The sequence below is a fragment of the Vigna radiata genome, chromosome 8, assembly GCF_000741045.1.
Source record: "Vigna radiata var. radiata cultivar VC1973A chromosome 8, Vradiata_ver6, whole genome shotgun sequence".
NCBI lineage: Eukaryota > Viridiplantae > Streptophyta > Magnoliopsida > Fabales > Fabaceae > Vigna > Vigna radiata.
In genome coordinates, this window is record NC_028358.1 from 16,749,284 (window position 1) to 16,773,990 (window position 24,707).

At 34.6% G+C, this 24,707-nt stretch overlaps 2 protein-coding genes across 2 annotated transcripts; both read left to right on the forward strand.

Annotated features, from left to right (window-relative positions):
- Window positions 1-8,399: 8,399 nt before the first annotated feature.
- On the forward strand, window positions 8,400-9,290 carry LOC106771750 (auxin-induced protein X15-like). Its single transcript, XM_014657747.2, has one exon. The coding sequence runs from the start codon at window positions 8,666-8,668 to the stop codon at window positions 9,026-9,028; it is 363 nt and encodes a 120-aa protein (XP_014513233.2). The 5' UTR covers window positions 8,400-8,665; the 3' UTR covers window positions 9,029-9,290.
- Window positions 9,291-20,661: 11,371 nt separating this feature from the next.
- Window positions 20,662-21,045, forward strand: LOC106770296 (auxin-responsive protein SAUR71-like). The gene has a single exon (XM_014656113.1). It carries the CDS (start codon window positions 20,662-20,664, stop codon window positions 21,043-21,045), a length of 384 nt encoding a protein of 127 aa, XP_014511599.1.
- The last annotated feature ends 3,662 nt before the right edge of the window (window positions 21,046-24,707 follow it).

The window sequence follows — 24,707 nt, forward strand, 5'->3', positions numbered from 1 at the left end:
CTTCTTTATGCATTAATGCCAACGTCCCTCACTAAATCACTTAAACCCTGTTAGGAAACAGGTTGGCTTCGTTTTACACCAAGAGGGGGGGGGGGGGTGAATTGGTGTTAGTTAAAATTTAAAATCTTTTCACAATCTTGGTATGAAAATTCAAAGCTTTTTCTCTTTCCTTGAAATGCAAGTTATTGAAAAATGTAATGCAGCGGAAAAACGTAGTTGACTGCTAAACAGGTATAGTCGACTGAATTTTAAGAGTGCAGGGATAGAGAAATTCAAACACTGATTTTTATACTGGTTCAGCTAACAATGCCTACATCTAGTGTCCTTCCAACCTTGGAAGCAAATGCATTATAATGGTTGCGGTTTTTACAGCAAGGAATTTACTGAAGCATCACGCAAAAATATAAATCTCCTGTCTAACCCAAAACCAAATATAGCTACACACAAAAACCAGAATTGCAGCAAGAATCCCCTCTCCTGCAATCTGCACCCACGTTGAACAATCCTCAACGTGTCACCAGCACTCTTCACAGGATGCCAAGCCTATCACAGCACGCTTCACAAGTTGCCAAGCCTATCACAGCACACTTCACAAGTTGCCAAGCCTATAGTCAAATGCAGCAGTCTTCACAGGATGCCAAGCCTTCAAGATCAAACCAGAAGCACCTTCTTTGTGCAGATGTTGATCAAACAGTAAGCGCAATTGACTCCTCAATCTGAATCTCAAGAAAGATCACCACCGTCTTCTTGGAGAATTCTTGGAGCTTCTGAAACTAAGAGCTTTCTCTGAAATAGGATAATGAAAATGTTAGATCACAAAAGTCTTCGAACAATTCGTGTTCTGTTTCTATTTATAGTTTTCTTATCAGTCTCAGTCGAATAGCCTACTAATACAGTCGACTGTATTAAATCAGTTATAACAGACAGTCAACACACATGCTCCTCAGTCAACAAAATCAATGCACATTTATGATAGTTGACCCAGTTATTTAATCCTAACTAACTTTTGAAAATATAGCCGTTGGAGCAAGTAGGCAAAACAGAATTCCAAATATAACAGGAATACAGTCGAATAAGTGATTTACACTATCGACTGACTCATTAAAAAACACTTTGAAATTCTTTTCATCTCAAAATCTCATCAAGTACACGTGCACAAAATCTGTACAAAGATTTTAGCTTAGTCGACTCCATTACCAGTGTAGTCGACTGAATTGGACTTTTGTCACAACAAATATAAGTTCATAAAAGTACTTGTGAGCTTTTCTTCAGAAATGTGTAAAAGTAATCAAAATCATTTTAACACACATTTCAANANAAGNATGTNCCAAACATATAACACATAGTCAATCATAGGAACATCCATGCAAAATAACAAAACATGTTCAATAAAGGTATTCAAAACACTATAACACATCAACTGAACATGTAGCACTGGAACATATGTACTATTATTAAGCAGTGTGTTGTCATCATCAAAAACCAGTTTGATATAGAGTTTGTGTTGTCAACAATCTCAACAAACCTGACCCCTCGGTAAATAAGCATGTCCCTAATTACCAGTTCATACAATTCCTAGTATTCCTGGTAAAAAGATGTGAAGATCAAGAGGTTAATACGACTAAGACTCATACCTTCATCCCTGAGCAATATAACCCTTAGGAGTAATTCAACAAGAACCTGAATTGAATGGAACCTCCCGACACTCATGCAATTAATAAATAATGCTATTGTATAAGCAAGAATAGAAACAAATGAATTACTCTAACAATTAATGAAAAAGCATATGGAATTAAGAATCAATTCAAATACATGAGAGTTTACAAGGTTACATCATTCCCCAACAACAAATAGAAATTAGTTCCCCATAAACATGGGGGAACTCTATGAACAATGGAAAAAAGAATGAAAATGGAAGATTAAGAGTAGGCTAAGAGTGTATTGCTATGCTCTTCTCTGCCAGGGATGCAAAACCTAGAGCCCCAGGGTCTTTCAAATAGTGTCAAAGGCGTGCCAGAGCGAGGCCTGGTCCAAAACAATCAAAACAGAGCAGAAACAGGGTCTGATCCACGTGAATTCTCGCTCAAGCGTCACAAGCGGCCGCTCAGGCGTGAATTTAGGATCATTAAGGCATAGGCGTCAGATTTGAATGCCCAGGTTATGAAGCCCCGCCCCCCGGGCGACGAGGGCCACCGCTCGGGCGGCGGACGCCAATTTTTCTCGCTTCAGCTACGCTTCTGGACGCTCGGGCTGTGTGTTTTCCCTCCTTTTGGTGCCTTTTTGACCCTTTTTGAGGTCCCTCTTCGTGGTTTTTCTTCTCTTGTTCCAGTATTACCTCAATCTCTGTCAAAACAAGGGGAATTACTCATAAAATCATTGAAATCAACCTCAACTTTCTTATTCACACAATTTATTTAAAAAGCATGAGCCTAAGCAAGTTTCTAAGTGAAAAGGGTTCTTTTAGTATCAAAATCAAATCACAAATAACGGTGTTTTAAACCTTTATCAACAGGGCAGTGGAGTTGAAGCAACTGAAGCTCTAGCCATGGCCGAGGATGATGAGGATGATGAAGACTTTGAGGATGCATAGGATGGAGAGGAAGAGGATTCTGATGATAGCATGGGATGATATAACATCTACTGATGGATGCTATGGTGACTAGAGTAGGACTTTTTCTTATCTTTTGGTTTTGTAATTTGAACTTATTTGCTTCTGTTTAGTAGTGTAGGATTTGAGGTACTTGGTTGACATTTTATCTGATGCAGTGGTTTGATATTGATATTTTGTGTGTGATGGGTAATTGCTTAATGATGCTTGTTATTGATTGATGTTGAGATTGCACTATATGATGATATACAGGTGGTGGTTCACAAGCTATGTGAACAGATGCATGATGATGTTGTGATTGTGATTATGATGCTAAGCATGGTGTTTATCTGGGATGTTTAGAATAATGATTGAGCTTATGAGTGAGGTTTTGAACTCTGGAGCTTTTGATTGAATGATTAATATCTACTTGAAAGCATGAATGATTTTGCCCGTTTTTATGATTGACTGAATTGCATGCATGTGTCATATATGATCAAGGTCATTTTTGAATAAGCCCTTTCTTAGCCAATGCAAAAAAATTTTCGTGCCAAAGAAAAAGAACACCACGTGTTCTACCCTTTTTGAACCTAAGCCTTAAACAGTATGTGAAAACCCTTTATTGAAAATATTTACCTTAAGTTAAGTTGAGAATTATTGTGTCGTGTTGAGAAATGTTCAAGTTTAGGGTTGTTGGGAAAGTTGAAAAAGAAAAAAGAAGCATTGAGCTAATGTCCTAAGCAAAGCATGAAAAGATGAGAAAGATAGAAAAGATAAAATGAAAGAAAAAGATAAGCTCAATACAAAAAAGGGGAAAGTTGGGAATGAGTGAGATTGACTGATAAAAGAGAGTTGTGCTTGAATGATAAATGTTGAATAGCTCTCTTAACTCAAGGATTTTGTGATCTAGAAAAACCAATTTTTCTTGTTAGCCTAGCCTCATTATAAACCATGAAAAGTCCTTGTGATGACATGGGTGTGTGATGATGTTTGATTGTGGTAAATGAAAGACAATTTTATTTTATGTGACATGTGGATAGTAAAGGGAAGGAGTGACCTCTAGAAACACCTGAGTGATTGAGTGAAACACTTTGTCTGGTGAAAAATGATTCCATGAATCTATGATTATATATGTGCTTAACTAATTGATCATTCATGAGAATAACATCTGTTTGGTATTATGTGATTATGTGAACACCATGATGAGCATTGAGAATAAAGGCATGTGTGCATCTTGACTAAATTCTATTGATGAGCATATTTGAGTGATTACTCTTCTTGAAAGAAAAAGCTTTTGAATGTGATTAAACTATTGTTATGATTGGTGGAAGACTGAGTTACATTTTGTTTGCTTGAGGACAAGCAAAGTTCTAAGTTTGGGGTTGTGATAACGGTTCACAAACTGTTATTTTTATACTTAAATTTGATATAAAACACATCCTTTATGACTTAGAAACTAGCGTGAAATCGTGCATTTTGCTTTAGTTAGAGAATAAGAGAGTCAAAGGTGGTTTTCTTGATTTTATGCTTGGTTTTCCTTGTTTTGGCAGGAATTAACATGAATTGGATGAAGGAAAGTGAAGTAGCAAGGAGCTAGACTCAAGAGAAGAAGGAAAAGTGCACAAAGGAAGAATCGCAACCACCGTTGAGCGCAAGTTCACTGCTGAGGCCAGCTTCATTGTGGAGATCTCTGTCAAACGCTCAAGCGCCATGCTGAGGGGAGAATTTGAGTATCGCGCCCACTGTTGAGCGCTACTTTGCCGCTGAGCGCTAGCCTCTTCAGTGAATGCACTGTCAAACACCTGGGCGTCAATGCTAAGCGTTAATCTTGAGTGTCGCACCTACCGCTGAGCGGTAATCCAGCATTGAGTGCCATTCTCTTGGGCCTGGGCCAGCTTCTACTGATTTTTTATGAACTATATATTGATTTTGTTCACCTAGAGGGTCTATCTTTTGGCAGAAGGAGACGCAAAAACACATTCTTCACTCCTTAGAGGCAGATTTTGGATGCGGAAGCTCCAATCTACAAGTTCTAGGGTTTATCTTTTCATTCTTCTCATTAAATTCATCTAGTTTCACCATGTCGATGGTGAACTAAACCTCCATTGTTGTTGGGGAAACAATGTAATGCTTTAAAACTCTCATGTATTGAATTGTTTTGTCAATTTATATGTTTTACTTCATTAATTGTTAGAGTTTTTCCTCTATTCTCTATGGATGCTTTGTGTAACTCATTCAATAGCGTGATCTATGATTTAACTGATATGGACACATACAAGAAAATCTAGATATGGGAAATTCTCTCGGGATCAATATTACCTAGACATAGGGATAGGAGGATCGATTGCCTTAAACTTTTGTGCGAATGTAATGCATGATAAATTGCTAGGGAGACAAGATATTGTAAAATAGTAATTAGGAGTAGATATAGGGAATTCTCTCGGGAGCAATATTACCTAGACATAGGGATAGGAGGACCGATTGCCTTAAACTTCTGTGCGAATGTAATGCATGATAAATTGCTAGGGAGACAAGACATTGTAAAATAGTAATTAGGAGTACACTTTCTTCACCGAGACACTGGGTTTAGGGTAAATTAGAAAGTGACATTAACATTAATGAAGGAGTAGAATTCGTACATACACGAGAATGGATTAGGATAAGTCGGAAACCCCAACAACATAATTCATCCATATCATTTACCTGCGTATTTTCTTAGTCAATTGATCAACCTTTGCATGTATGTTTATTTTCGTTTTTGTATTCTAAACACCAATTTTTATTTCTCAAGTCTTAAATAATCAATAAATCACATGAGTGTCTAGGGAAAACAATACTCAGTCTTACCATTTATATACTTGATACAATTCAGTACACTTGCTGGAGTCATAACACATATCTTTATGCTTCGATTAAAGCCTCGATTTTTATTTTTTTGAAAGGCTATAGGCAACTATTCTCAGTAGAAAAGAGGCCACAGAGCACTTATTGCTTCGGTTAATAGAATAACCGAGGTAATATGTGTTCTTAGGGTTATATTTTCCAAAATAACAAAGCCTCCTCTTTTACATTTCTTTTGCACTATCTGTTCACTTCTTCCTCTCTACTCAAACCCCTTATACACGAAGCTTTTCGTGACCAACATAGGTAATTTTTTTTTTCATTATACATAAATGCTCGCTGATTAACTACTTTAGGGATGATTTTCTTTCGTTTTCACTTATTGGTTTCATGTACATGGTAGTCTTTCGTTTTGACTGATTAGCTTTTTTCCTCATTGGCAAAACGATTTATTTCGGCACATTACCTTCATGGTTAGTTTCATTTTGATGAACTTTCATTTTCATTTTTTAAGTTTTCATACACCATAAGGTAAAACTGAAAATATATTGAGAAGAACTTTTAATGATCTGAAAATTTGTTCACAACACCAAAATTCCATGAAAAGCTCCCACAAATAATTTTGGATTAAAATTCAAAGTGTAAGTATGAGAAATATTTTTGCAAAATTTGAAAAAAACAAAAAAAAAAAAATTGATGAAAAATAGAGAACGTTCTTTTTTTTAAATCTAAAAGGAACAACCTACTAAGCGGGCTGCTATAGTGTTGGAAAATTATTTTTACCCCAATTGACACATAATATGGCTAAATCACTAACCTAAGTAAATGTTATGGTCGTTTAGACAATTTTTTTATTTATTTTAAGGGTCTATGGCAACGGTTCCTAAGAGAACCATTACCAAAAACCTAATTTTTATTTTATTTTATTTTTTAGGTTTACTGCTTCAGTTCTTGTGAATCGATGCAAAATCATGATCCTTTTTTGTTTTGGTTGTTTACTGAGGTCAAACCACTCCCTCGTTTTTATCTCGTATAAATATACCTTTGTTCAAAAACTGTTGCCAAATATCGAAAATAATCGTTATAATAACCCTTTGTTGCACTAGTGATAACTAAATGCATAACAATATCAAATAAGCAAAATTTAAACATATAATTAATCAATCCTAAATAAATAAACTATTCAACATATCAAACATACAAAAATATTAACAACATATTAAAAAATATATAAACTTTTAACCATAAGAACGTCAGAGTACGTATGATAGGAACCAAATAATGGAGTGCGTTTTGGAACCAAGGAAATGTGACCTACTTAATGCCACCAGAATGGAGTACCCTTGTCATGAATGACGACAAAAAAGACGTGCCTTAGGAAGACAATAACAAAACTTAATGAAAAAAAAATAATGGAGGAAAAGGATGAACCTAACGTGGTGAAAATAGAGGAGGAATGGAGAAGGAAAACAATAACGAAAGAAATGGGGATGTCTTCACAGTGAGGGAAATGGAAGAATGAAAGTGTTGGCAATGAGAAGTTAACCGTGGCAAAAATGGAAGGACATGAGTGTTGGCTTAAAAAAAGGCACTGCAACTGCTAGAGAGTGTACGAGTGAAGTTACAACAGCAGGGAGAACGTGAATGTTGGCTTTGAAATTGGTGCTCTAGTGGTGAGAAAGTGTATGAGTGGAGTTACAACTACGAAAATTGAGCAACAGTTGTGGAGATTGTAATGAGAGTAGAGTGTAAAACTTCTTTTCAATGAGACAATGCAACAAAGAGTTTATGCGAGTGTAAAATTCATAAAATTTAACCTTGAAGAGAGGTTTAGGTTTTAGTTGTTTGTAAAACCGAAGCCTAAACACAAATAAACTTTGATTTTACCAACAATCAAAGCCTAATGGTGCCACTAAAATAAAATAAAAAATAACAATGATATTTTTTAAATTATTTGGAATCTTTAGACAATGGTTCCAAATTCAAATTTAAGAGTAATTTAAAAAAGTCCTCACGTTTTATAGACTTCGCTTTTCTTAAATGCAAGATGTATTAAGCAAAGTGAAAAAGTTTTTTTTTTTCACAAGACTAAAATAATTTTCCCTCTTTTATTTTTAATTTGAATCACTAAAGAAATTTATTGCAAATTTCTTGCATTGAAAACATAATTAATTAAACCCATATTTTTATTAATAATAAATATTAAATTTTTTATTTTAAAACAGATACATTTTATTTTAAAATGTTCATTAAAATCACATTTTAAAATCCACCTTCAGTTAATTGCCTCAGTTAAACAATTTTTTTTAAGTTATGATTTTATCTTTTAAAAAAGTAGCGATTTGAAAATTCTATTATTTTTAAAATTATGATTTATTCATATGCATTATTTTTTAAAGTTCATTCATTTGGTTAAAGTTCCCAACAAATGCTAACATCTCACGTGTTAGAAGCTCCCAAAAGCTAATGGTTCCCCACACGACACTACTAAACATAGTCTCTTGAACCTTAACCTTTAGTCCAGATAAGTTCAAGATCACACACATACACATACACATAGTTTTCGCTTCTGCTACCTCAAACTCTAAATTAATTTCAGCTTCCCATCTCTTAAGCCAATTCAACCCTAAGCCAAAAAAGTCTCACAATTTGCATAAAAGACTGTCTTTGTTTTGATTTGTTCAGACAGCAACAAACCAAACTAATCATTACATTAAAACCTGCTTTTAAAATACACTCTGCAATCAATATTAAAGAATCTGAGGTGTTTGCAACCAGTGCTATGGCAATTGCACATGCATATTAATGTTCTTTGGAAATTTCTCAGAATTATTTAAGTTTCAAAGGTTCAACACCTAGACTTGGAACTCAAAACCAAGATCACAACCTATGTTATTTTAAAACTTAGCATTCGCTTACAACAAAAAATCTGGGTATTCAGTTTGAAACATTAATTTTAGTCTAAAAAAAACCAAAGTCTTGGATTGTGCTAATTGAACATGTACATTATAAGAATAAGAGAAACACGGGGACAATGAACTCCAGCTAGGCCCTCCCTCAAAGATAAGAGAATTCATCAAATAATAGCAAGTTGGCAATAAATGCAGTGCATAAAAACACGTCATCCACTGTTCGCAATGCGCACCAAGATAGAGTCAAGAAATTCCGCGTTTGCTCTTCAGCATAAATAGACAAATTCTGAACACAACACCAAGCACCGAAACTTCTAACTCATTAATGCACTGTTTTATATCAGAAGAAAACAAAGTCCGATCGAAGATGCTTAGGTTTTTTGTTGGGAGGATACAAAAGGGTCTATCACTGTTTGTGGCTAGAAGGCCTGCATTCAGCTACTTGAGTGAAGATGGTGCCCCAAATGAGGCACCAGATGATGTTATGGAAGGTTATTTTGCTGTTGTTGCAATGAAGGGTAAAGAAAGACAAAGGTTCATTGTTGGGTTGGATTACTTGTCTGATCCTGCATTCTTGGGACTGTTGGATCAAGCTCAAGAAGAGTATGGTTTCCAACACCAGGGAGCTCTTGCACTCCCTTGTCGACCTCAGGAGTTGCAGAAGATTCTAGATGCTCCAAAAGCATAACCATAACCACAGATGAAGGAATGAAAATGGATTGTCATCTTCCCATTGTAGAGAACAACTGTTAGGAAACAAACTCTGTAATAATAATCACTTGTTACTTTGTGTATCTCCAAATTTAAATTCCTGTTCTTTCAATGAAACAAGTAAATAACAACTATTATATTATTCTGGGTAGCTTTAAAACTTTCTATTTTACTTTTTTACAAGTCAAATTTACTAATTTGAATACGATAAATATACCCAAACTCGTGTATAGTTCAAGAGGGATAAAAGAAGAAACATGAAAGAGACACACAAAGATGACGCATCCAAAACATTTGATTTTATCACATCCAAGCTTTCTCTTGTAGATGGTTTAAATTAATTTTCTAAGTTAGTGTTGGGAGTGTAAGTTTGAAGGAAAAAACATGTCATGGTAGATGAAAATAGAAAGATTGAGGAGCATTTTTCTTTTGGTAGCAGACTAAATGTATTAAAAGAAAAAGTAACCTGAGAACAGAATTTGAGATATAACTTTGTAGCACCACAGTTTCTGATTCTCTAGGGCACTTTTGCTCAGCCAGTTTGTGAATAAAATGATTATGCTCACAGAAGACATGAACTTCATACTTCATACTTCCATGCAAATTATTATTACCCGTGAACTTTGCAATTGAAGTCAAGCAATTTCCAAGGCCAATTGTACTTCAGCTTCTTAAGCCTTACAATACCAGCATTTCTTTCGACACACCAATTCCGCCAAATCACGATAACCTCTAGTAGCACATAGAACATAAAATTTCAAAAAATCATGACCTAGTGGAGTCCAAAATGTCCTGATTCATCCGTTTCTTATCATTTTGGAAATTGGTGTTCTTTCGAATAGAGGCAAACTTAAACAAATGAATATGTGAGGACAATGAATTTTATACCCGAAGTTTATGAATATGTGGTGAAAATAATTTCTCAAATTTGCAAGAATGTATAAAGAACAACAAAAGAAAATGATAAAAATAACCTCAAAATTTAACACCAATATTTTTAACATGTGAAAACTATTTCAGCGTAAGAAGTTAAAACCTACAAACACAATAAATCAAGTTCCACTGAAATCAAATATAGGTATAAGAGAGTAAAATTAAAAGAACAAACAAATGTTTATAACCACTTGAGATTAGAAAGAAGTATTGTATAATGGTTGAGGTGAATTGAGAGAAAGCTTATGATTGGTGAAATGAAAGTTTTTATTGTACATGATGAATATATTGCAATTTTGTAAACTAGTGTACTATAAGAAAAATTGATATTACTGACAGTCTGTCAGTAATGCATAAAATTTACTAGTAAGAGTATTGATGGTAAATTTTACTGATGAATTTTTGTTCCATCGGTAATTATTGATAGAATTTTTTTGTCCGTAACTCTTTCTATAATTACTGATAAAAATTTTGTCAGTAATTACTGACGAAAAAATCTTTCGATAATTACTGATGAAAAAAATCTTTCGGTAATTACTGATGAAAAAAATCTGTCGGTAATTACTGATGAAAAAATTACTAACGAAAAAATCTATCGGTAAAATCTGTTGGTAATTATTGACGAAAAAATTCATCAGTAAATACCACAAATTTGTTCATCTTCTTCTCCCACTCTGCTTCTTCTTCTTTCTTTTATTTTTACAAATTTTGAAGAATGAAGACATTCCAAACAAAATATCCTTTAATCCAATTGAATTCTTCATTACAAATTTTGATAAAATTTTGGAAAACAAATTATTAAGGCTCATGCTAAACAGTGGAGGTTGCGTCTCCAATCATAAGAATGGTGAAAAACATTAACTTTGGCCAAACTTAGAGCGGAAAACGATGACATTGCGTGGTGGTGGCAATGCTTGGATGCATCATTGCGTGTTAAATGAAGATTAGAGACATTGTCCCTACCCTACGTGTGTTAGAGAAGAAGAAGATGGAGTGGAAGACCTCAAACATGATGACATTAGTGGAGATGAAGATGACAACCTAGTTGAATGGAGATAGAGACGCGTCACATGAGCTTATAGTTGTGGTGGTTTGAGTTGAGACAGGGAAGTGAGGGAAGATAGAGTTGAGACATGCAAACAAAATGAAGATGATATAATAACATGTCTCGTGGACAGAGAGACAAATAGGGTGGAAAAAATCCTTCTCTTTTTACTGAGATTTTTCTGTCAGTAATGTATATTTCATTTACCAATAAATTTAATGATAGATCCTTCAGTAAGTGAAATATGTATTATTGACATATTTTTTTACGGATTTTTTTGTTGATAAGTGAAATATGTAATACCGATGAATTTTTTGTAGTAAGTGAAATATATTTTACCAACAAATTTATCGATAAATTTTTTTGGCGATAAGTGAAATATGCATTACCGATGAATTTATCGACAAATGTTTTTATTGATAAATGATAAATGCAAAACCAACAGATTTTTTTGACACATTTTTCTATCGGTAAGTGAAATACGTATTAGCGATTGATTTACTTACGTATTTTTATGTGAAATATGTATTACTGATAGATTTTACTGACAAATTTTTTTGTCTTTAATGAATCAAATCAATAAAATTCGTAGGTAATTATAATTTGAAAATGTATCGATTAAATCCATCGATAATTCAAATTTATTGATGAATATTTTTCTGTCGGTAAAATTTTGACAATAATTTTAAATTATTGTAGTGATATATTAAAGGGAAAAGATATTTCTAGAAAAATGTTGTAAGATTAGAAAAAGATTATCAAGGTGGAATGGAGAAGTTTCTATCCTTTGTGGAGAGAATATACCTTGTAAAATCAGTCATCACATATCAATGTAAGGCATCAACATTTGTAAATCTTGAAAATGAAAGGATTAAGAGAAACTTTCTATGGCGTGGAGGTCATGAGGATAGTAAACCAGTGTGTGTGAAATGGGCAAACATATACAAAGCAAAAGAAGAGGGTCCGCTTGGAGTGAAACTAAGCTATTTAATAATGCTCTATTAGCAAGTTGAACTGGAGGCTAGGTAGTGAAAGACAATGCCTATGAAAGGACATCTAATATTCAAAATATAGGTCTTGGAGAAATGATACCAAGTTTCATCTTGGTGGGGAGGTAAGGAAGGCAGTTGGTTTGATGAAAATAGGTCTTGGAGGATAAGTTGAAGATTAAGAATAAGGTTCCAAGAAGACACATCGTGTGGCGAAACATCTTTTATGTTTAAATTCCCCAGGCAATACCTGAAAGCAAATAAGTTACCTAGAGAGTTAGGTGGCTGGAGAAAAACCTCAAGTGTCTGAATTAATGAAGTAAAGAAGATAAACGAATGTGGTAAGATGTGGAGACGAACCAATATACTATTTGTTTCAGATAATTTAGAGATGTGTATAATTTACTATGAAAGTATAGGTGCTATTTTCAAGACAACATTTTGCATGAAGGGTCTAACTGAACCGGGTATAGCAACAAAGAAAACCTTGAAAAGTAGGGAAATTTTAATTCATAATACTTTGTTTCATATTTTTAATAAATGGGTTGGAACAAGTTTTACTGTCCACATTCAGGATAGTTGAATTTCCAACTATTTAATCTAATAAAAATGAATGTTAAAGGAAACAGGGTTTGGAGGTGCACGTGGATAACGTTCATTAGAAATATATGAAACCATAGAAATAGTGTGATATTTAAGAATGGTAGGGTAGATATGCAAAAGAGATTATTTGTACAAAAGATAAAAGTTTAGGTATGATTGAGAAATAGATTCCCAAAGTTGAGCTTCACATACTTAGATTGGTGTTTGGGGTCTGATATAAACTTTGATTAAAGTCCGCATACTTCTCGCCTTCTTCTTCTCACATCTCATATTTAATTGAAGTTTTTAAGAATTTTAATACCCTTTTTATTGAATAATTTAAAAAAAAAATACAAATTTTATCATTAAATAGTCAAGTCTAAAAGAAATAACAAAATCTTTATAGCTTATTTTATTGACAAAATTCACTAATAAATTATTAAAAAATTCTGTTATTAGCAAATTTTACGACATTTATTTTGGAAGGAATTCATGTACAAATTACAAAGTCGAAATAAAATACAATAACTTTAATATCCATTTATGAACGAAACACTAACAAATTTATTATTGATGAAAATATTTATAAATAGTCTAAAAATTCTAAATTACGCAAAATCTATTATCAATAATTAAAATTTTAAAATTTACTGATAAAATTCAATAATAAAATTGAATTTTTATCTATTAGTGAAATTCAACGGAGTTCTTTAAAGATACAAGCTCAAATTAAAAGACTAAAACCATTTTAAATTCGATCCTCTCACTTAAAATATCCTTTACATTGTTTAGGAAAAAATTAAAGTAAATTTTTTTTAACACAAAATATGTAACATGCTTAAAACTTAAATCTTCATATATATATATATATATATATATATATATATATATATATATATATATATATATATATATATATATATTTCTCATTAATTGATGTACACCTGCCATTGCATAAGTGATCACTAATTTTTGTTAATATATTTTTTGATACATATTTTATTAACAAATTATTTATATTATCAATGTTTGTCACTAATTCTCTTTTGGTGCGGAATTTAGAGAAATAACATGTTTTTGTCGCAAAATCTATTACATGTATTTACTTATTAGCATTTACTACTTATGATTCATTATTTATAATAAATTTAAGAAAAAACTTTTTGCTAGTGCCACGTGTATAGTAACTCATAAGGAGGGTTACAATAAAATAAAAGTGGTATCTTTCATTCACTGGGAAAAATAGGGTAAAATATGAATTCCCGTCATTAGGAAAGTTACACTGAATAACGAACATTATTTGGTAATATTTTTTTCACTAATAAAAATTATATATTATTGCATAATGCTTCAATAAATTTGAGACGGTATGTTTAATTAAGGATTTAAATAAATTGGTTTGAATAAATTAAGCTAGTTACTTAAGACTTTGTTTAATTTTCTTTGGACAATAAAGTACAAGGTTTTATCCTTTTTAAATTATTCTGTTTTACTTTTACTCCTTAGCCAACCTATGTCTTTTCACATTATCTTTTCCCCTTGTCTTTCAAGAAATGGAGAACAAGCATAATTCTGTATTCCAAATTGCATAAAATACTAGTTTAGAAAAATTATTTTCATCACTAAATTTTTTTTAATTACAAAAAACTCTTAAATAATGATTAATTTTAGTGATAAAAATATATTTAAAGATCAATTTTTTAATTAAAAATCAATTTTTTATAATCATAATAATTAATGTTAAAAATCAATTTAGAGATTAATTTATAATAGACACTATTTTAATTATTAATTTAAAAATTAATTATAATTTTTTAAAACTATTTTAATTACTAATAATTTTTGGTTTATAAATTATATCTTAAGAGATTAATTAATTAATTTTTGTTACTAAATTTAATTTTGTTGTAAGTCATAAAACCAGACAAATTTAATAGTTTTGAACGATTGTTTTTGGACCAATGATTGAATAAGTTTAAACAGAAGGAAGAAAATGAGAGGAAAGAAGCGTCTAGATTCAAAAAAATCAAAAGCAAATTCTTGAAGAAGCCGAAGGATTTTCAAAGGTTGAGATTTATAAATCGCACTATCAATAACACTCAACTGCTACATACAAAACTTTGTCTGTTGCATTGATAATTTTGAACATCTCAAAATCATTACATATCATTTTGACTTGCAAACAGTTTTAAGATTCAACAAATGGAAGAATTGAATGAGCCAAACGTTGCATTAAATGACATGTGTGGAATGCCTCCCAGTCTTACCTGGCTTAGACACCCAATGATGGAGACATATGGCGTGTTCTTCCATCAAAATCCAATTCTAGTTATTCCTGAAATCATCTCAAACATCAACCCAAATCGTGGTTGAAGTTTATTGTGAAAATTTGTGAGAAAATAGTTGTTAATTCAGCTCAAATTTCAGTTCAAAAATCATTTGAAGTGTCCAATGTTTTCTTCATATTGTCACTATAGTCGTGATGCAATTTAAATTCACGGTTTAAAATTGTTATTTAGACTTAGCTTCGTTGTTTACCGAACGGTTATCCGAACGGTTTATAGACCGTTCAAATTGTTCGTCCGGTTTTGTTTCGGCTTTGTTTGCTGTTTTCTTTTCTGTGCTTGAGTTGGTTATATATTGTAACCAACTCCTCCTTTTCTGTAACTTTTTCATAATATTCAGATTCACAATCTCGCTCTGTTCTCTCTCTTCTACTTTTCTCTGTTTTCTGGGTTTCTCGTTTTCACGCTATCGAACCCAACAATTGGCGCCCACCGTGGGGCACTGATTCAAGAATTCCCAAGAAGCCATGGCAACCAAGTTCGACGTGGAGAAGTTCAATGGCTCTAATGATTTCGGGCTGTGGAAGATCAAGATGGAGGCTATCTTGATACAGCAGGGATGTGATGAAGCGTTGAAGGGTGAGTTGAACATGAGTGTTGCCATGTCTCAAGAAGAGAAGAAGAAGATGGGAGATAAGGCAAGAAGTGCAATCATCTTGTGCCTTGGTGATAAGGTACCGAGGGAGGTTGCAAAGGAGAAGACTGCCGCTGAAAGGCAAAACTGGAGTCTCTCTATATGACGAGATCGTTGGCTCATAGGTTGTGCCTGAAGCAGCAACTCTATTCATTCAAGATGTCAGAATCAAGAACAATAGAGGAGCAACTTGCAGAATTCAGCAAGATAGTTGATGATCTGGAGAATATTGAAGTGAAGTTGGAGGATGAAGATAAAGCTGTCATCATGTTGAATGCTCTTCCAAGAACCTTCGAGCATTTTAGGGATGCGTTGCTCTACGGGAAAGATCAAGTGATCACGTTGGAGGAGGTTGTGACGTCAATTCGAACCAAGGAGTTCCAAAAGCTCCAAGATTCGAAGGCAACCGAGGAGGGAGCGTCCGGATTGATCTCGGTGAAAGGGAAATGGAAGAAGCAGGCTGGAAAAGAGAAGAAGCTGAAACCGGACGGTATGAAGCAGGTGCGTTGCTTCAAGTGCCAGAAGATGGGTCATATCAAAAAGTTCTGCCCAGAGAAAGGAAAGGTCGTTCGGTCACAAGAAACCGCTGATGTGGCAGAGGCGTCTGAGGAATATGAATCTGCTGGAGTTCTGGTGGCTTCGTCTGAAGATTCTCAAAGGAGTTGGGTCATGGATTCCGGCTGCACCTATCACATGTGCCCGGTGAAGGAGTTCTTTGAGAATCTTGATCAAAAAGAGCATGGGAATGTGCTGCTCGGAAATAATAAAGCTTGCCGTGTGCAAGGGNTCGGGTCAGTGANATTGAAGATGTTTGACAACCGAGAGATGGTGCTGCAGGATGTGAGGTATGTGCCCGAACTAAAGAGAAATTTGATTTCTATTAGTTCGTTTGATCTTGGAGGTTACACCACTAAAGTTGAAGATGGAGTAATGAGGGTATGTTCTGGAGATTCTGTGGTTGTCAAAGGCAGAAGGAGGAACGACTTGTACATTCTGGAGGGGTCAACTGTCATTGGTCATGTCTCGGTAGCAAGTGGGACCGAGAATACCGCTCGGCTCTAGCACTTGAGGATGGGACACATCAGTGAGAAGGGTCTTGAAGAATTGGAAAAGCAAGGCTTGCTTCTGGGAGACAAACTGCAGAAGCTGGATTTCTGTGACCATTGTGTCTTAGGGAAATCACACAGGATACCGTTCGGTAAAGGGAAGCACTCAACCGAACGGCCCTTTGAATATGTCCATGCTGACTTGTGGGGACCGGCAAGAACCTTAACTCATGGTGGAGGAGCGTATTTCTTAAGTATAATTGATGATTTTTCAAGGAGAGTGTGGATTTACGTTCTAAAAAATAAGTCTGAAACATTTCAGAGGTTCAAAGANTGGCACACACAGATTGAGAACCAATTGGGGTGTAGGCTGAAATGTCTAAGAACCGATAATGGGCTGGAGTTTGTTTCAGAGGAGTTTAATGGGTTTTGCAAAGAGAAAGGGATCAGGAGGCACAGGACGATTGTTGGAACTCCTCAACAGAATGGTTTGGCCGAACGGATGAATAGAACCATTCTGGAGAGGGTTCGGTGCATGTTGCTGGGATCGGGGTTGTCAAAGGCTTTCTGGGGAGAGGCTGCCAATACAGTCGTCTATCTGATTAACAGGAGTCCGTCTTCGGCTCTCAATTTTAAAACGCCAATGGAAGTGTGGAGTGGACGACCGACTGATTACTCACACTTGAGAGTGTTCGGTTCCTTGGCGTTTGCTCATGTCAAGGGTGATAAGCTGGATTCCCGGGCGGTGAAATGTGTGTTTCTTGGATACGCCGAAGGTGTTAAGGGATACAGGTTATGGAGGTTAGATTCTAGACCTTCAAAACTAATCATTAGTAGGGATGTCATGTTTGATGAAACAAGGATGACAATGCATCCTGAAAACTCTGGAAGTGAGAAGAAGATTCTCGTGGAGGTGGAGCATACTACCGAACGGGCTGTTCGGTCGTTGACTGAGGAAGACCGAACGGATGAAGGGCAAGATGAAAACGTTCGGATGCTAGAGGAGAACCGAACGGGTGAAAATCAAACTGATTTTGGTGATGACACAGATGGTAAGTCTGGTAATGAAAGTCACGGAAAAGCTGCTGGTGTTGATTTGAGGAACTATCAGCTTGTTCGTGATAGAGAAAGAAGGATCTCTAAACCGTCCAAACGGTTTGGAGAGGCAGACCTGATTTGCTACGCCTTGAACGCTGCTGAAGATCTTAACCGATCGGATGAACCGAGAAGTTACAAGGAGGCCCTTGACAGCAGCGATCGACATCTTTGGCAGGGTGCTATGGAGGAAGAGTTGGAGGCTTTGAAAAAGAATAGCACCTGGAGATTGGTGGATCTGCCAAAGGGTAAGAAGGTTGTAGGTTCAAAATGGATTTTCAAGAAAAAGGAAGCTATACCGGGCGGTGAGAAAGCAAGGTACAAAGCAAGGCTTGTTGCCAAAGGCTTTACTCAGATTGAAGGTGTAGATTATCATGAGATCTTTGCTCCAGTGGTTAAGCATTGTTCGGTCAGAGTTCTGATGGCTATAGTTGCTCATTGCAATTTGCATCTTGAACAGTTGGATGTCCGAACGGCTTTTCTGCATGGCGATTTGGAGGAAACCATCTATATGAAGCAACCGGACGGTTTCGCTGTGGATGATAGGGTGTGTCTGTTGCAGAAGTCACTTTATGGCCTGAAGCAAAGCCCAAGGCAGTGGTACAGGAAATTTGATGATTTTCTGATAAAGCTGAACTTCAAGCGGTGCAATTATGATGACTGTGTTTACACTCTGAATCATGACGGTGAAATGCTATATCTTCTGCTCTATGTGGATGATATTCTGATTGCCAGCAGTGACAGGAGCATGATCTGTGAGATGAAAGCAAGGTTGGGTGATGCTTTCGAAATGAAGGAGCTAGGGGAAGCAAGGCGGATTTTGAGCATAGACATTAAAAGGGATAAACCGGGCGGAAACCTTTTTCTGTCTCAGAAGTGTTATTTGCAGAAGGTAATTTCAAGGTATCGGATGGCTGAATCTAAAATGGCCGGCACACCGATCGGTCAACACTTGAAACTTACCAAGGAACAATGCCCAAAGACCGAGAAGGAAAGAAGGAAGATGGAATCTGTTCCATTTTCAAATGGGATTGGGAGCATTATGTACGGCATGGTCTGCNCAAGACCGGACCTNGCGCATGGTGTAAGTGTTCTCNGTCAGTTCATGATTAATCCTGGACCAATTCANTGGGAAGCGTTGAAGTGGATGCTCAGATATATAAGGGGGTCTCTTGATACTGGATTGCTTTTCCAGAATAACTTTCAAGGTGGAGGTTATATTGAAGGTTTTGTTGATTCTGATTTTGCCGGATGCATGGACACTAGGAAATCCCGTTCGGGATATGTGTTTACATTGTTTGGTACTGCTGTTAGCTGGAGGTCTACATTACAGTCAGTCGTTGCNTTGTCAACTACTGAAGNTGAGTACTGTGCTCTTGCTNAAGGAGTTAAGGAGGCACTGTGGTTGAAAGGTTTNGTTCAGGAACTNNGTTTTAATNAAAAATCTGTATNTNTTCATTGCGACAGCCAGAGCGCCATTCATCTGGCCAATCATCAGATTTACCATTCCAGAACGAAGNATATTGACGTCAAGCTGCATTTTGTCANAAGCATAGTAGAATCCGGTGATGTTCAAATCTGNAAAATTGCATCCGAAGACAACCCCGCAGATATGTTGACAAAGCCGCTTGCTAAGGAGAGGTTTCTTATGTTGTTGTCCAGGATTGGGTTTCTACCGTTCGGTAACTGATTGTTTGACCGTTCGGAATTTTTTTTTTTGTTTTTTTTGAAGCAAGTCTAGGTGGAGAATTGTTATTTAGACTTAGCTTCGTTGTTTACCGAACGGTTTATAGACCGTTCGGATTGTTCGTCCGGTTTTGTTTCGGCTTTGTTTGCTGTTTTCTTTTCTGTGCTTGAGTTGGTTATATATTGTAACCAACTCCTCCTTCTCTGTAACTTTTTCATAATATTCAGATTCACAATCTCGCTCTGTTCTCTCTCTTCTACTTTTCTCTGTTTTCTGGGTTTCTACTTTTCTCTGTTTTCTGGGTTTCTCGTTTTCACGCTATCGAACCCAACAAAAATAAATCTAAAGGTGAAATTCCATTACAAATCAAGTTTCCAGTTGTGTTTTTCCTTTCCGTAGCAAAAGAAACATAATACAGTCATATTAGGATTTATCTAGCAGTCTCATACGATTTAAAAGTTGAGATAAAAAGTAATTTAAATATATTAATTTTTTGTAGTTCTCTCTTTCAAGAATAAAATGGTATAAATTTTAAACACAGATAATATCATGATTGAACATAATGATACGATTATTGTTGACTTAAACTGTAACACTCCCTCTAAAGTGGGTCATCCACATTCTGGACCCAGAAAATCGCTGATCCTATAGTGATGTTGATGACGAAAATGAAACACCAGTAGTGTTGCCACTTGCCAGAAAGTGTTAAAATAAAGGTAATTTTTTGGGGGTACGTGGTAGCTATATAGCTATCATGAAAAGAGACTCATTTATTTTCCATTGGTGATGTGCAAACATATCAGTACATCTGAAAAAGATAGTTTCCAGTGTGACCTAATCATGCAGAAAAATAAAAATCAAGAGAAGGGCACAAATAAAAGATGGCAAGGCTTGTAAGAAAAGAAGTCATAGTGCTAGATTCAATTTACATGAATAAATAGCACGGGTGTCCTCACGGAGACACCGCGTAAGAAATACACGCCAATTGTCTATATGTGAGTCCAGAAGGTTGAAAAAGACCTTCAAAATGTTGCATTAAGTGTGCATGTTTCTGCACCAATAAGCAAAGGCTCCACAGTGGTACCTCTCAAGAGTTTTCATGCATCTTATCCTCCTTGTCATCATTATAAATATCCACACTCCATTATCATGAAACTGCAACCTCAACCTCATCTATAAAAATAAGCCTTTCTTATCATATATCTTGATCATCAAGAGTTTAATTAATTAAGATAATATTGCATTACTAAGTCCATGATGCTTTTGTCTTTCTTTGGCAAGATTCACGATGGCCTCTCAGAAGTGTTAGCACCGATAAGAAGATCACTAACACAGATGATCAACGAAGATCCACTGAATGCATCACCACAAGTGCCAGATGACGTTTTAGAAGGACACTTTGTGGTTGTTGCTAAAAAGGGTGAAGAAACCAAACGGTTTGTTATGGAGTTGAACTATTTGTGTAACCCTGCATTTTTGAGACTGCTGGAGAGAGCAAGAGAAGAGTTTGGTTTCAGGCAAAAGGGAGTTTTGGAAATTCCCTGCCACCCTCAAGAACTAGAGAAGATTCTAGAAGAAAGAAGAGATCAAAGTGTGGGAGATGGAAGCAAATTAACAGATTCAATTCACATGAGTTGAATGTAGCACTGTATCTCCTGCAGTTGACACGTGAAGTTGAACAAATATGTACAATTTGCTTAAGTTATTACAAATAATTCAATAGTGTAAAATTGCTAATAGCTCATTAGGATAACTTCACTGCACCAATCAATTGAGAGTCAAACTTCTCTTTGATTTAGCTTGGTGCAACCACTATACAACCTTTTTCTTTTTCTATGTTTATCTCCATCCTCATCCTCATCCTGTGTATATGTTTGTTCAAAATTCTCTTTTTAATTTCTTCCTATTTGGATTGTAAGTTGGAGCAACACTATTCTTCAGAAAAAAGTCACCAGATCAGGAAAGCTTTAATTAAAAAATATCAAAGAAGTATTAAGGGTTCATAACTTGTATTCTTGAGTTCGATTCATAAAAAAATATAATTTTTCAAATGGAAAACAAAGCAAATTGAAGATCTAACAAAAGGGTATCCAAATTTTAGCTCCAAGAGATCACATGGGAAACTACAGCAGCAGCAACAGTGGTGGCAGATGTCAGAAGCTAAGGAAAAAAGTTCATTAACAGCTGCATTTTTCTTGAGACTACTAGGGAAAGCTACAGAAGAATCTGACTTTAGACAGAGGAAAGCTCCAGTACTTCCTTACAAGCCTGAATGAGAAAAGAAAGTGAGAGAGGAGAAACAGCAAAATAAGAACTGAGCTAGTGTAAAAGTAAGTCTATAAATAACCCCAATTTAGTGCAGTGGAGATTCTGTGTAGTCAGTGCCATTGGCTACCATATGTTGTTCAATCAAAATCGACCAATTCAGATTTTAATATCACCAAATCTGACCTCCCACTTGCAAGTAATCTCAGCCATATCATATGGGAGTCTGATGTCTTAATACTATATAGGTATATATAAAAATTCGCATATCATAATAAATGTATAACTAAGCTTTTACAAATCAAAGTGCATTTTTCTTTGATATCGTTCTCCTTTTTTAATTTTGATATGTGAAGATAGAATGACTTTATGTTTCAATTTTATGCCTCATATTTGGCTATCTGATGTTTATATTTCTTTTTTTAAAGCATGGTAATATATGGGAAGTATATATCAGTATCGAATGATAGACCTTATTCTATGCATTAATTGAAGTACTTTATGAAACGTTTTCTTGTATACCTGTTAACTATCGCTGTAGTACTGTAAAAGTATGCATAAATGGGGTCAAAGCTATGCTGTTCAGACATCAGAGAACAAATTACGCAAAAAGAAAATCACCCTAAAAGAGAAACCATTCAGGAAGAAATTGATGACAACAGCCATAATATGCAGGTCTTCTCCCAATTTATTCTTTTCTACTGTGTATTTATTATTGATTTGATAAAAATTCTCAAGGAGGAGGATTTTTTTATGTTTGTACTCTTAAAAGAATCCATGCAGTTATGAATTATTGCACTCACTTGTTTCAGGCCCTATGACCCTACTGCACATACGTACAATGAAAGCGTTTTGCTGCATTCACATTGCCATTCGCTGACATGAGACAATAACAAGTAAAAATATCTTATTTTCGTACTTCCAATAATCGAGACTTAATCAAAAACGTTTTTTAAAGAAAAAACAGAAGGAGAATATGATAATTCCAATGAGTGAAGAAAATGATAATTACAAGTCATGAAACGCATCTCACAGCAAAGCTTTTACTCCCTTTTGGGATTTTAACAGTTATCAGCGTATGCATAGTTTAAGTTTTGACTCATCAAATTATGAGAAGACACAGTGTCTGGCAACACCCGCTGTGACGAAGAACAAATTCTTCACCATTTAAGGGAAGGTTTTTTAGTTGTTGTTGCAATCTAAGAGTTAATTTATGCATGGTAAAACTCTTTCAAGTTTTCATTGTACTAACATATGTGATACATTTTTCCAACTTTCACTGAGACATTTTATAAACGAATTCAACTCGTATAAAAAAATTTGACTATACTTTCAATTTAAAATTTTTAAAATAAATTTATAAATATATTTACTTTTACATATTTATTTTATATTTAACTTAATATACATTTAAATTTCCAACAATATTTATAATTTTTTACCGTAAGATTACTATTTCAGCCTGAATGCTGTTGTTGCACTCAGACAGACTCCCTCGTCGACATAAGAAATTGCAGATGGTATATTGTCGGAGGTGAATGCACAGCACAGTGGACCAAATCCTTGCCCTAATATTTTGAATATCTTATTAATTTTCCAGATTTCTATAATTTAAAATTGGTATCTAGTTTTAATGTCTATTACATATCTACTATTTTTCTTACATATGCATTATTTATTTATTTTCGTCCAACAGAATGCTACACCTAATATATTCTATTAGATAAAATCAAATATAGATCAAAAGTACGTGTTTTTTTTTACATCACGATAAAAAATTGAAGAACCAAAATTGATCTTAGAATGGAAGAGGACAATATTGTAATAAATAAAATAAAGTTTTCAAATTTATACTATTATTTATTTTTGTATGCACATATTTTTTTTTTTAATTTTATGATTTAAGTTACCATACTTTTAAATTAAAGTAATTATTTTACTTATTTTATCTGAGTTATAGACTAGTTAAATGTAACCATTTTTTTTTTAATTTAAGTATGTTTTTAATTAAAATAACTATTTCTATAAAAGATTATATACAAAATAAGCAAACTACTATTTATAATAAAAGTGTAAAATTTATTTATGTTTATGTCTATAATTATATTGTAATAATAATTTACTACTTTTTGTTACATTAAAAAAAGAAAGAAACATTGGTAATATTGAAAAGGATATATCTTAAGAATGAACGTAATTAAATCGGCGTAGAAAAACAAAGGGAGCCCTAATATGAGATTTATTAATCACGTTATTTATTTATTTATAAATAGTTATTCTGAAGAACCTGATGCAAAGTCTACGATCCATACGCGCATGTTTTTGCTCCAATTCATGAATGCATCAAAAAGCTTGTGAAAGCGTGAAAGAATAAGTGCAGAAACACAGAAACTTGAAAACTACACTCTCATTGAAAGAAAGCACTAAATTATTACAAAACTGATAAAAGAAATCTGCTATATATAGTTCAGGAAATGTAAAACATAAAAAGACACAAATTCCTGCTTGAGTGCAAGAAAAGCGCGTTGGAGCGCGGCGAATCAAACAAAATTAACAGCGGATTCGTTAAACGAGATGACAAAGCGCTTGGTGCATCATGCAGAAATCGTTTTTCTGTAGAATTTTGAGAGTCCACTGTATAATAAACATTTCCAACTTGGAACATGAAGAACTTTGGTTAACACCACCATAAAACTATAAATTACCAACAACATTTTCCTTGCGGACACCAGGGAAAATAGTTTTTTTTTTTTTAGCGACATCAGTTCAAATCTATTAAGTATAGAAAAGTGACGCAGTGATAATAGATATGAGAATATTTTCTATATTGGTTGAACTCATACTAGTGTAGATAGGACTTTAGACAAATATTGTTTTGAATTTTTAACGTTAGATTCAGATCCGACATCTTTGTGGGTGACTGTTAAGTCTCTCGCAAGTGTACCAGATCGTTATCTAGTAATATAAAACGGGTAAGTCCGAGTATCGTTTCCCAAAGGACTCTTAGGCCTTAACTTTCATGTAAACCAATTGCA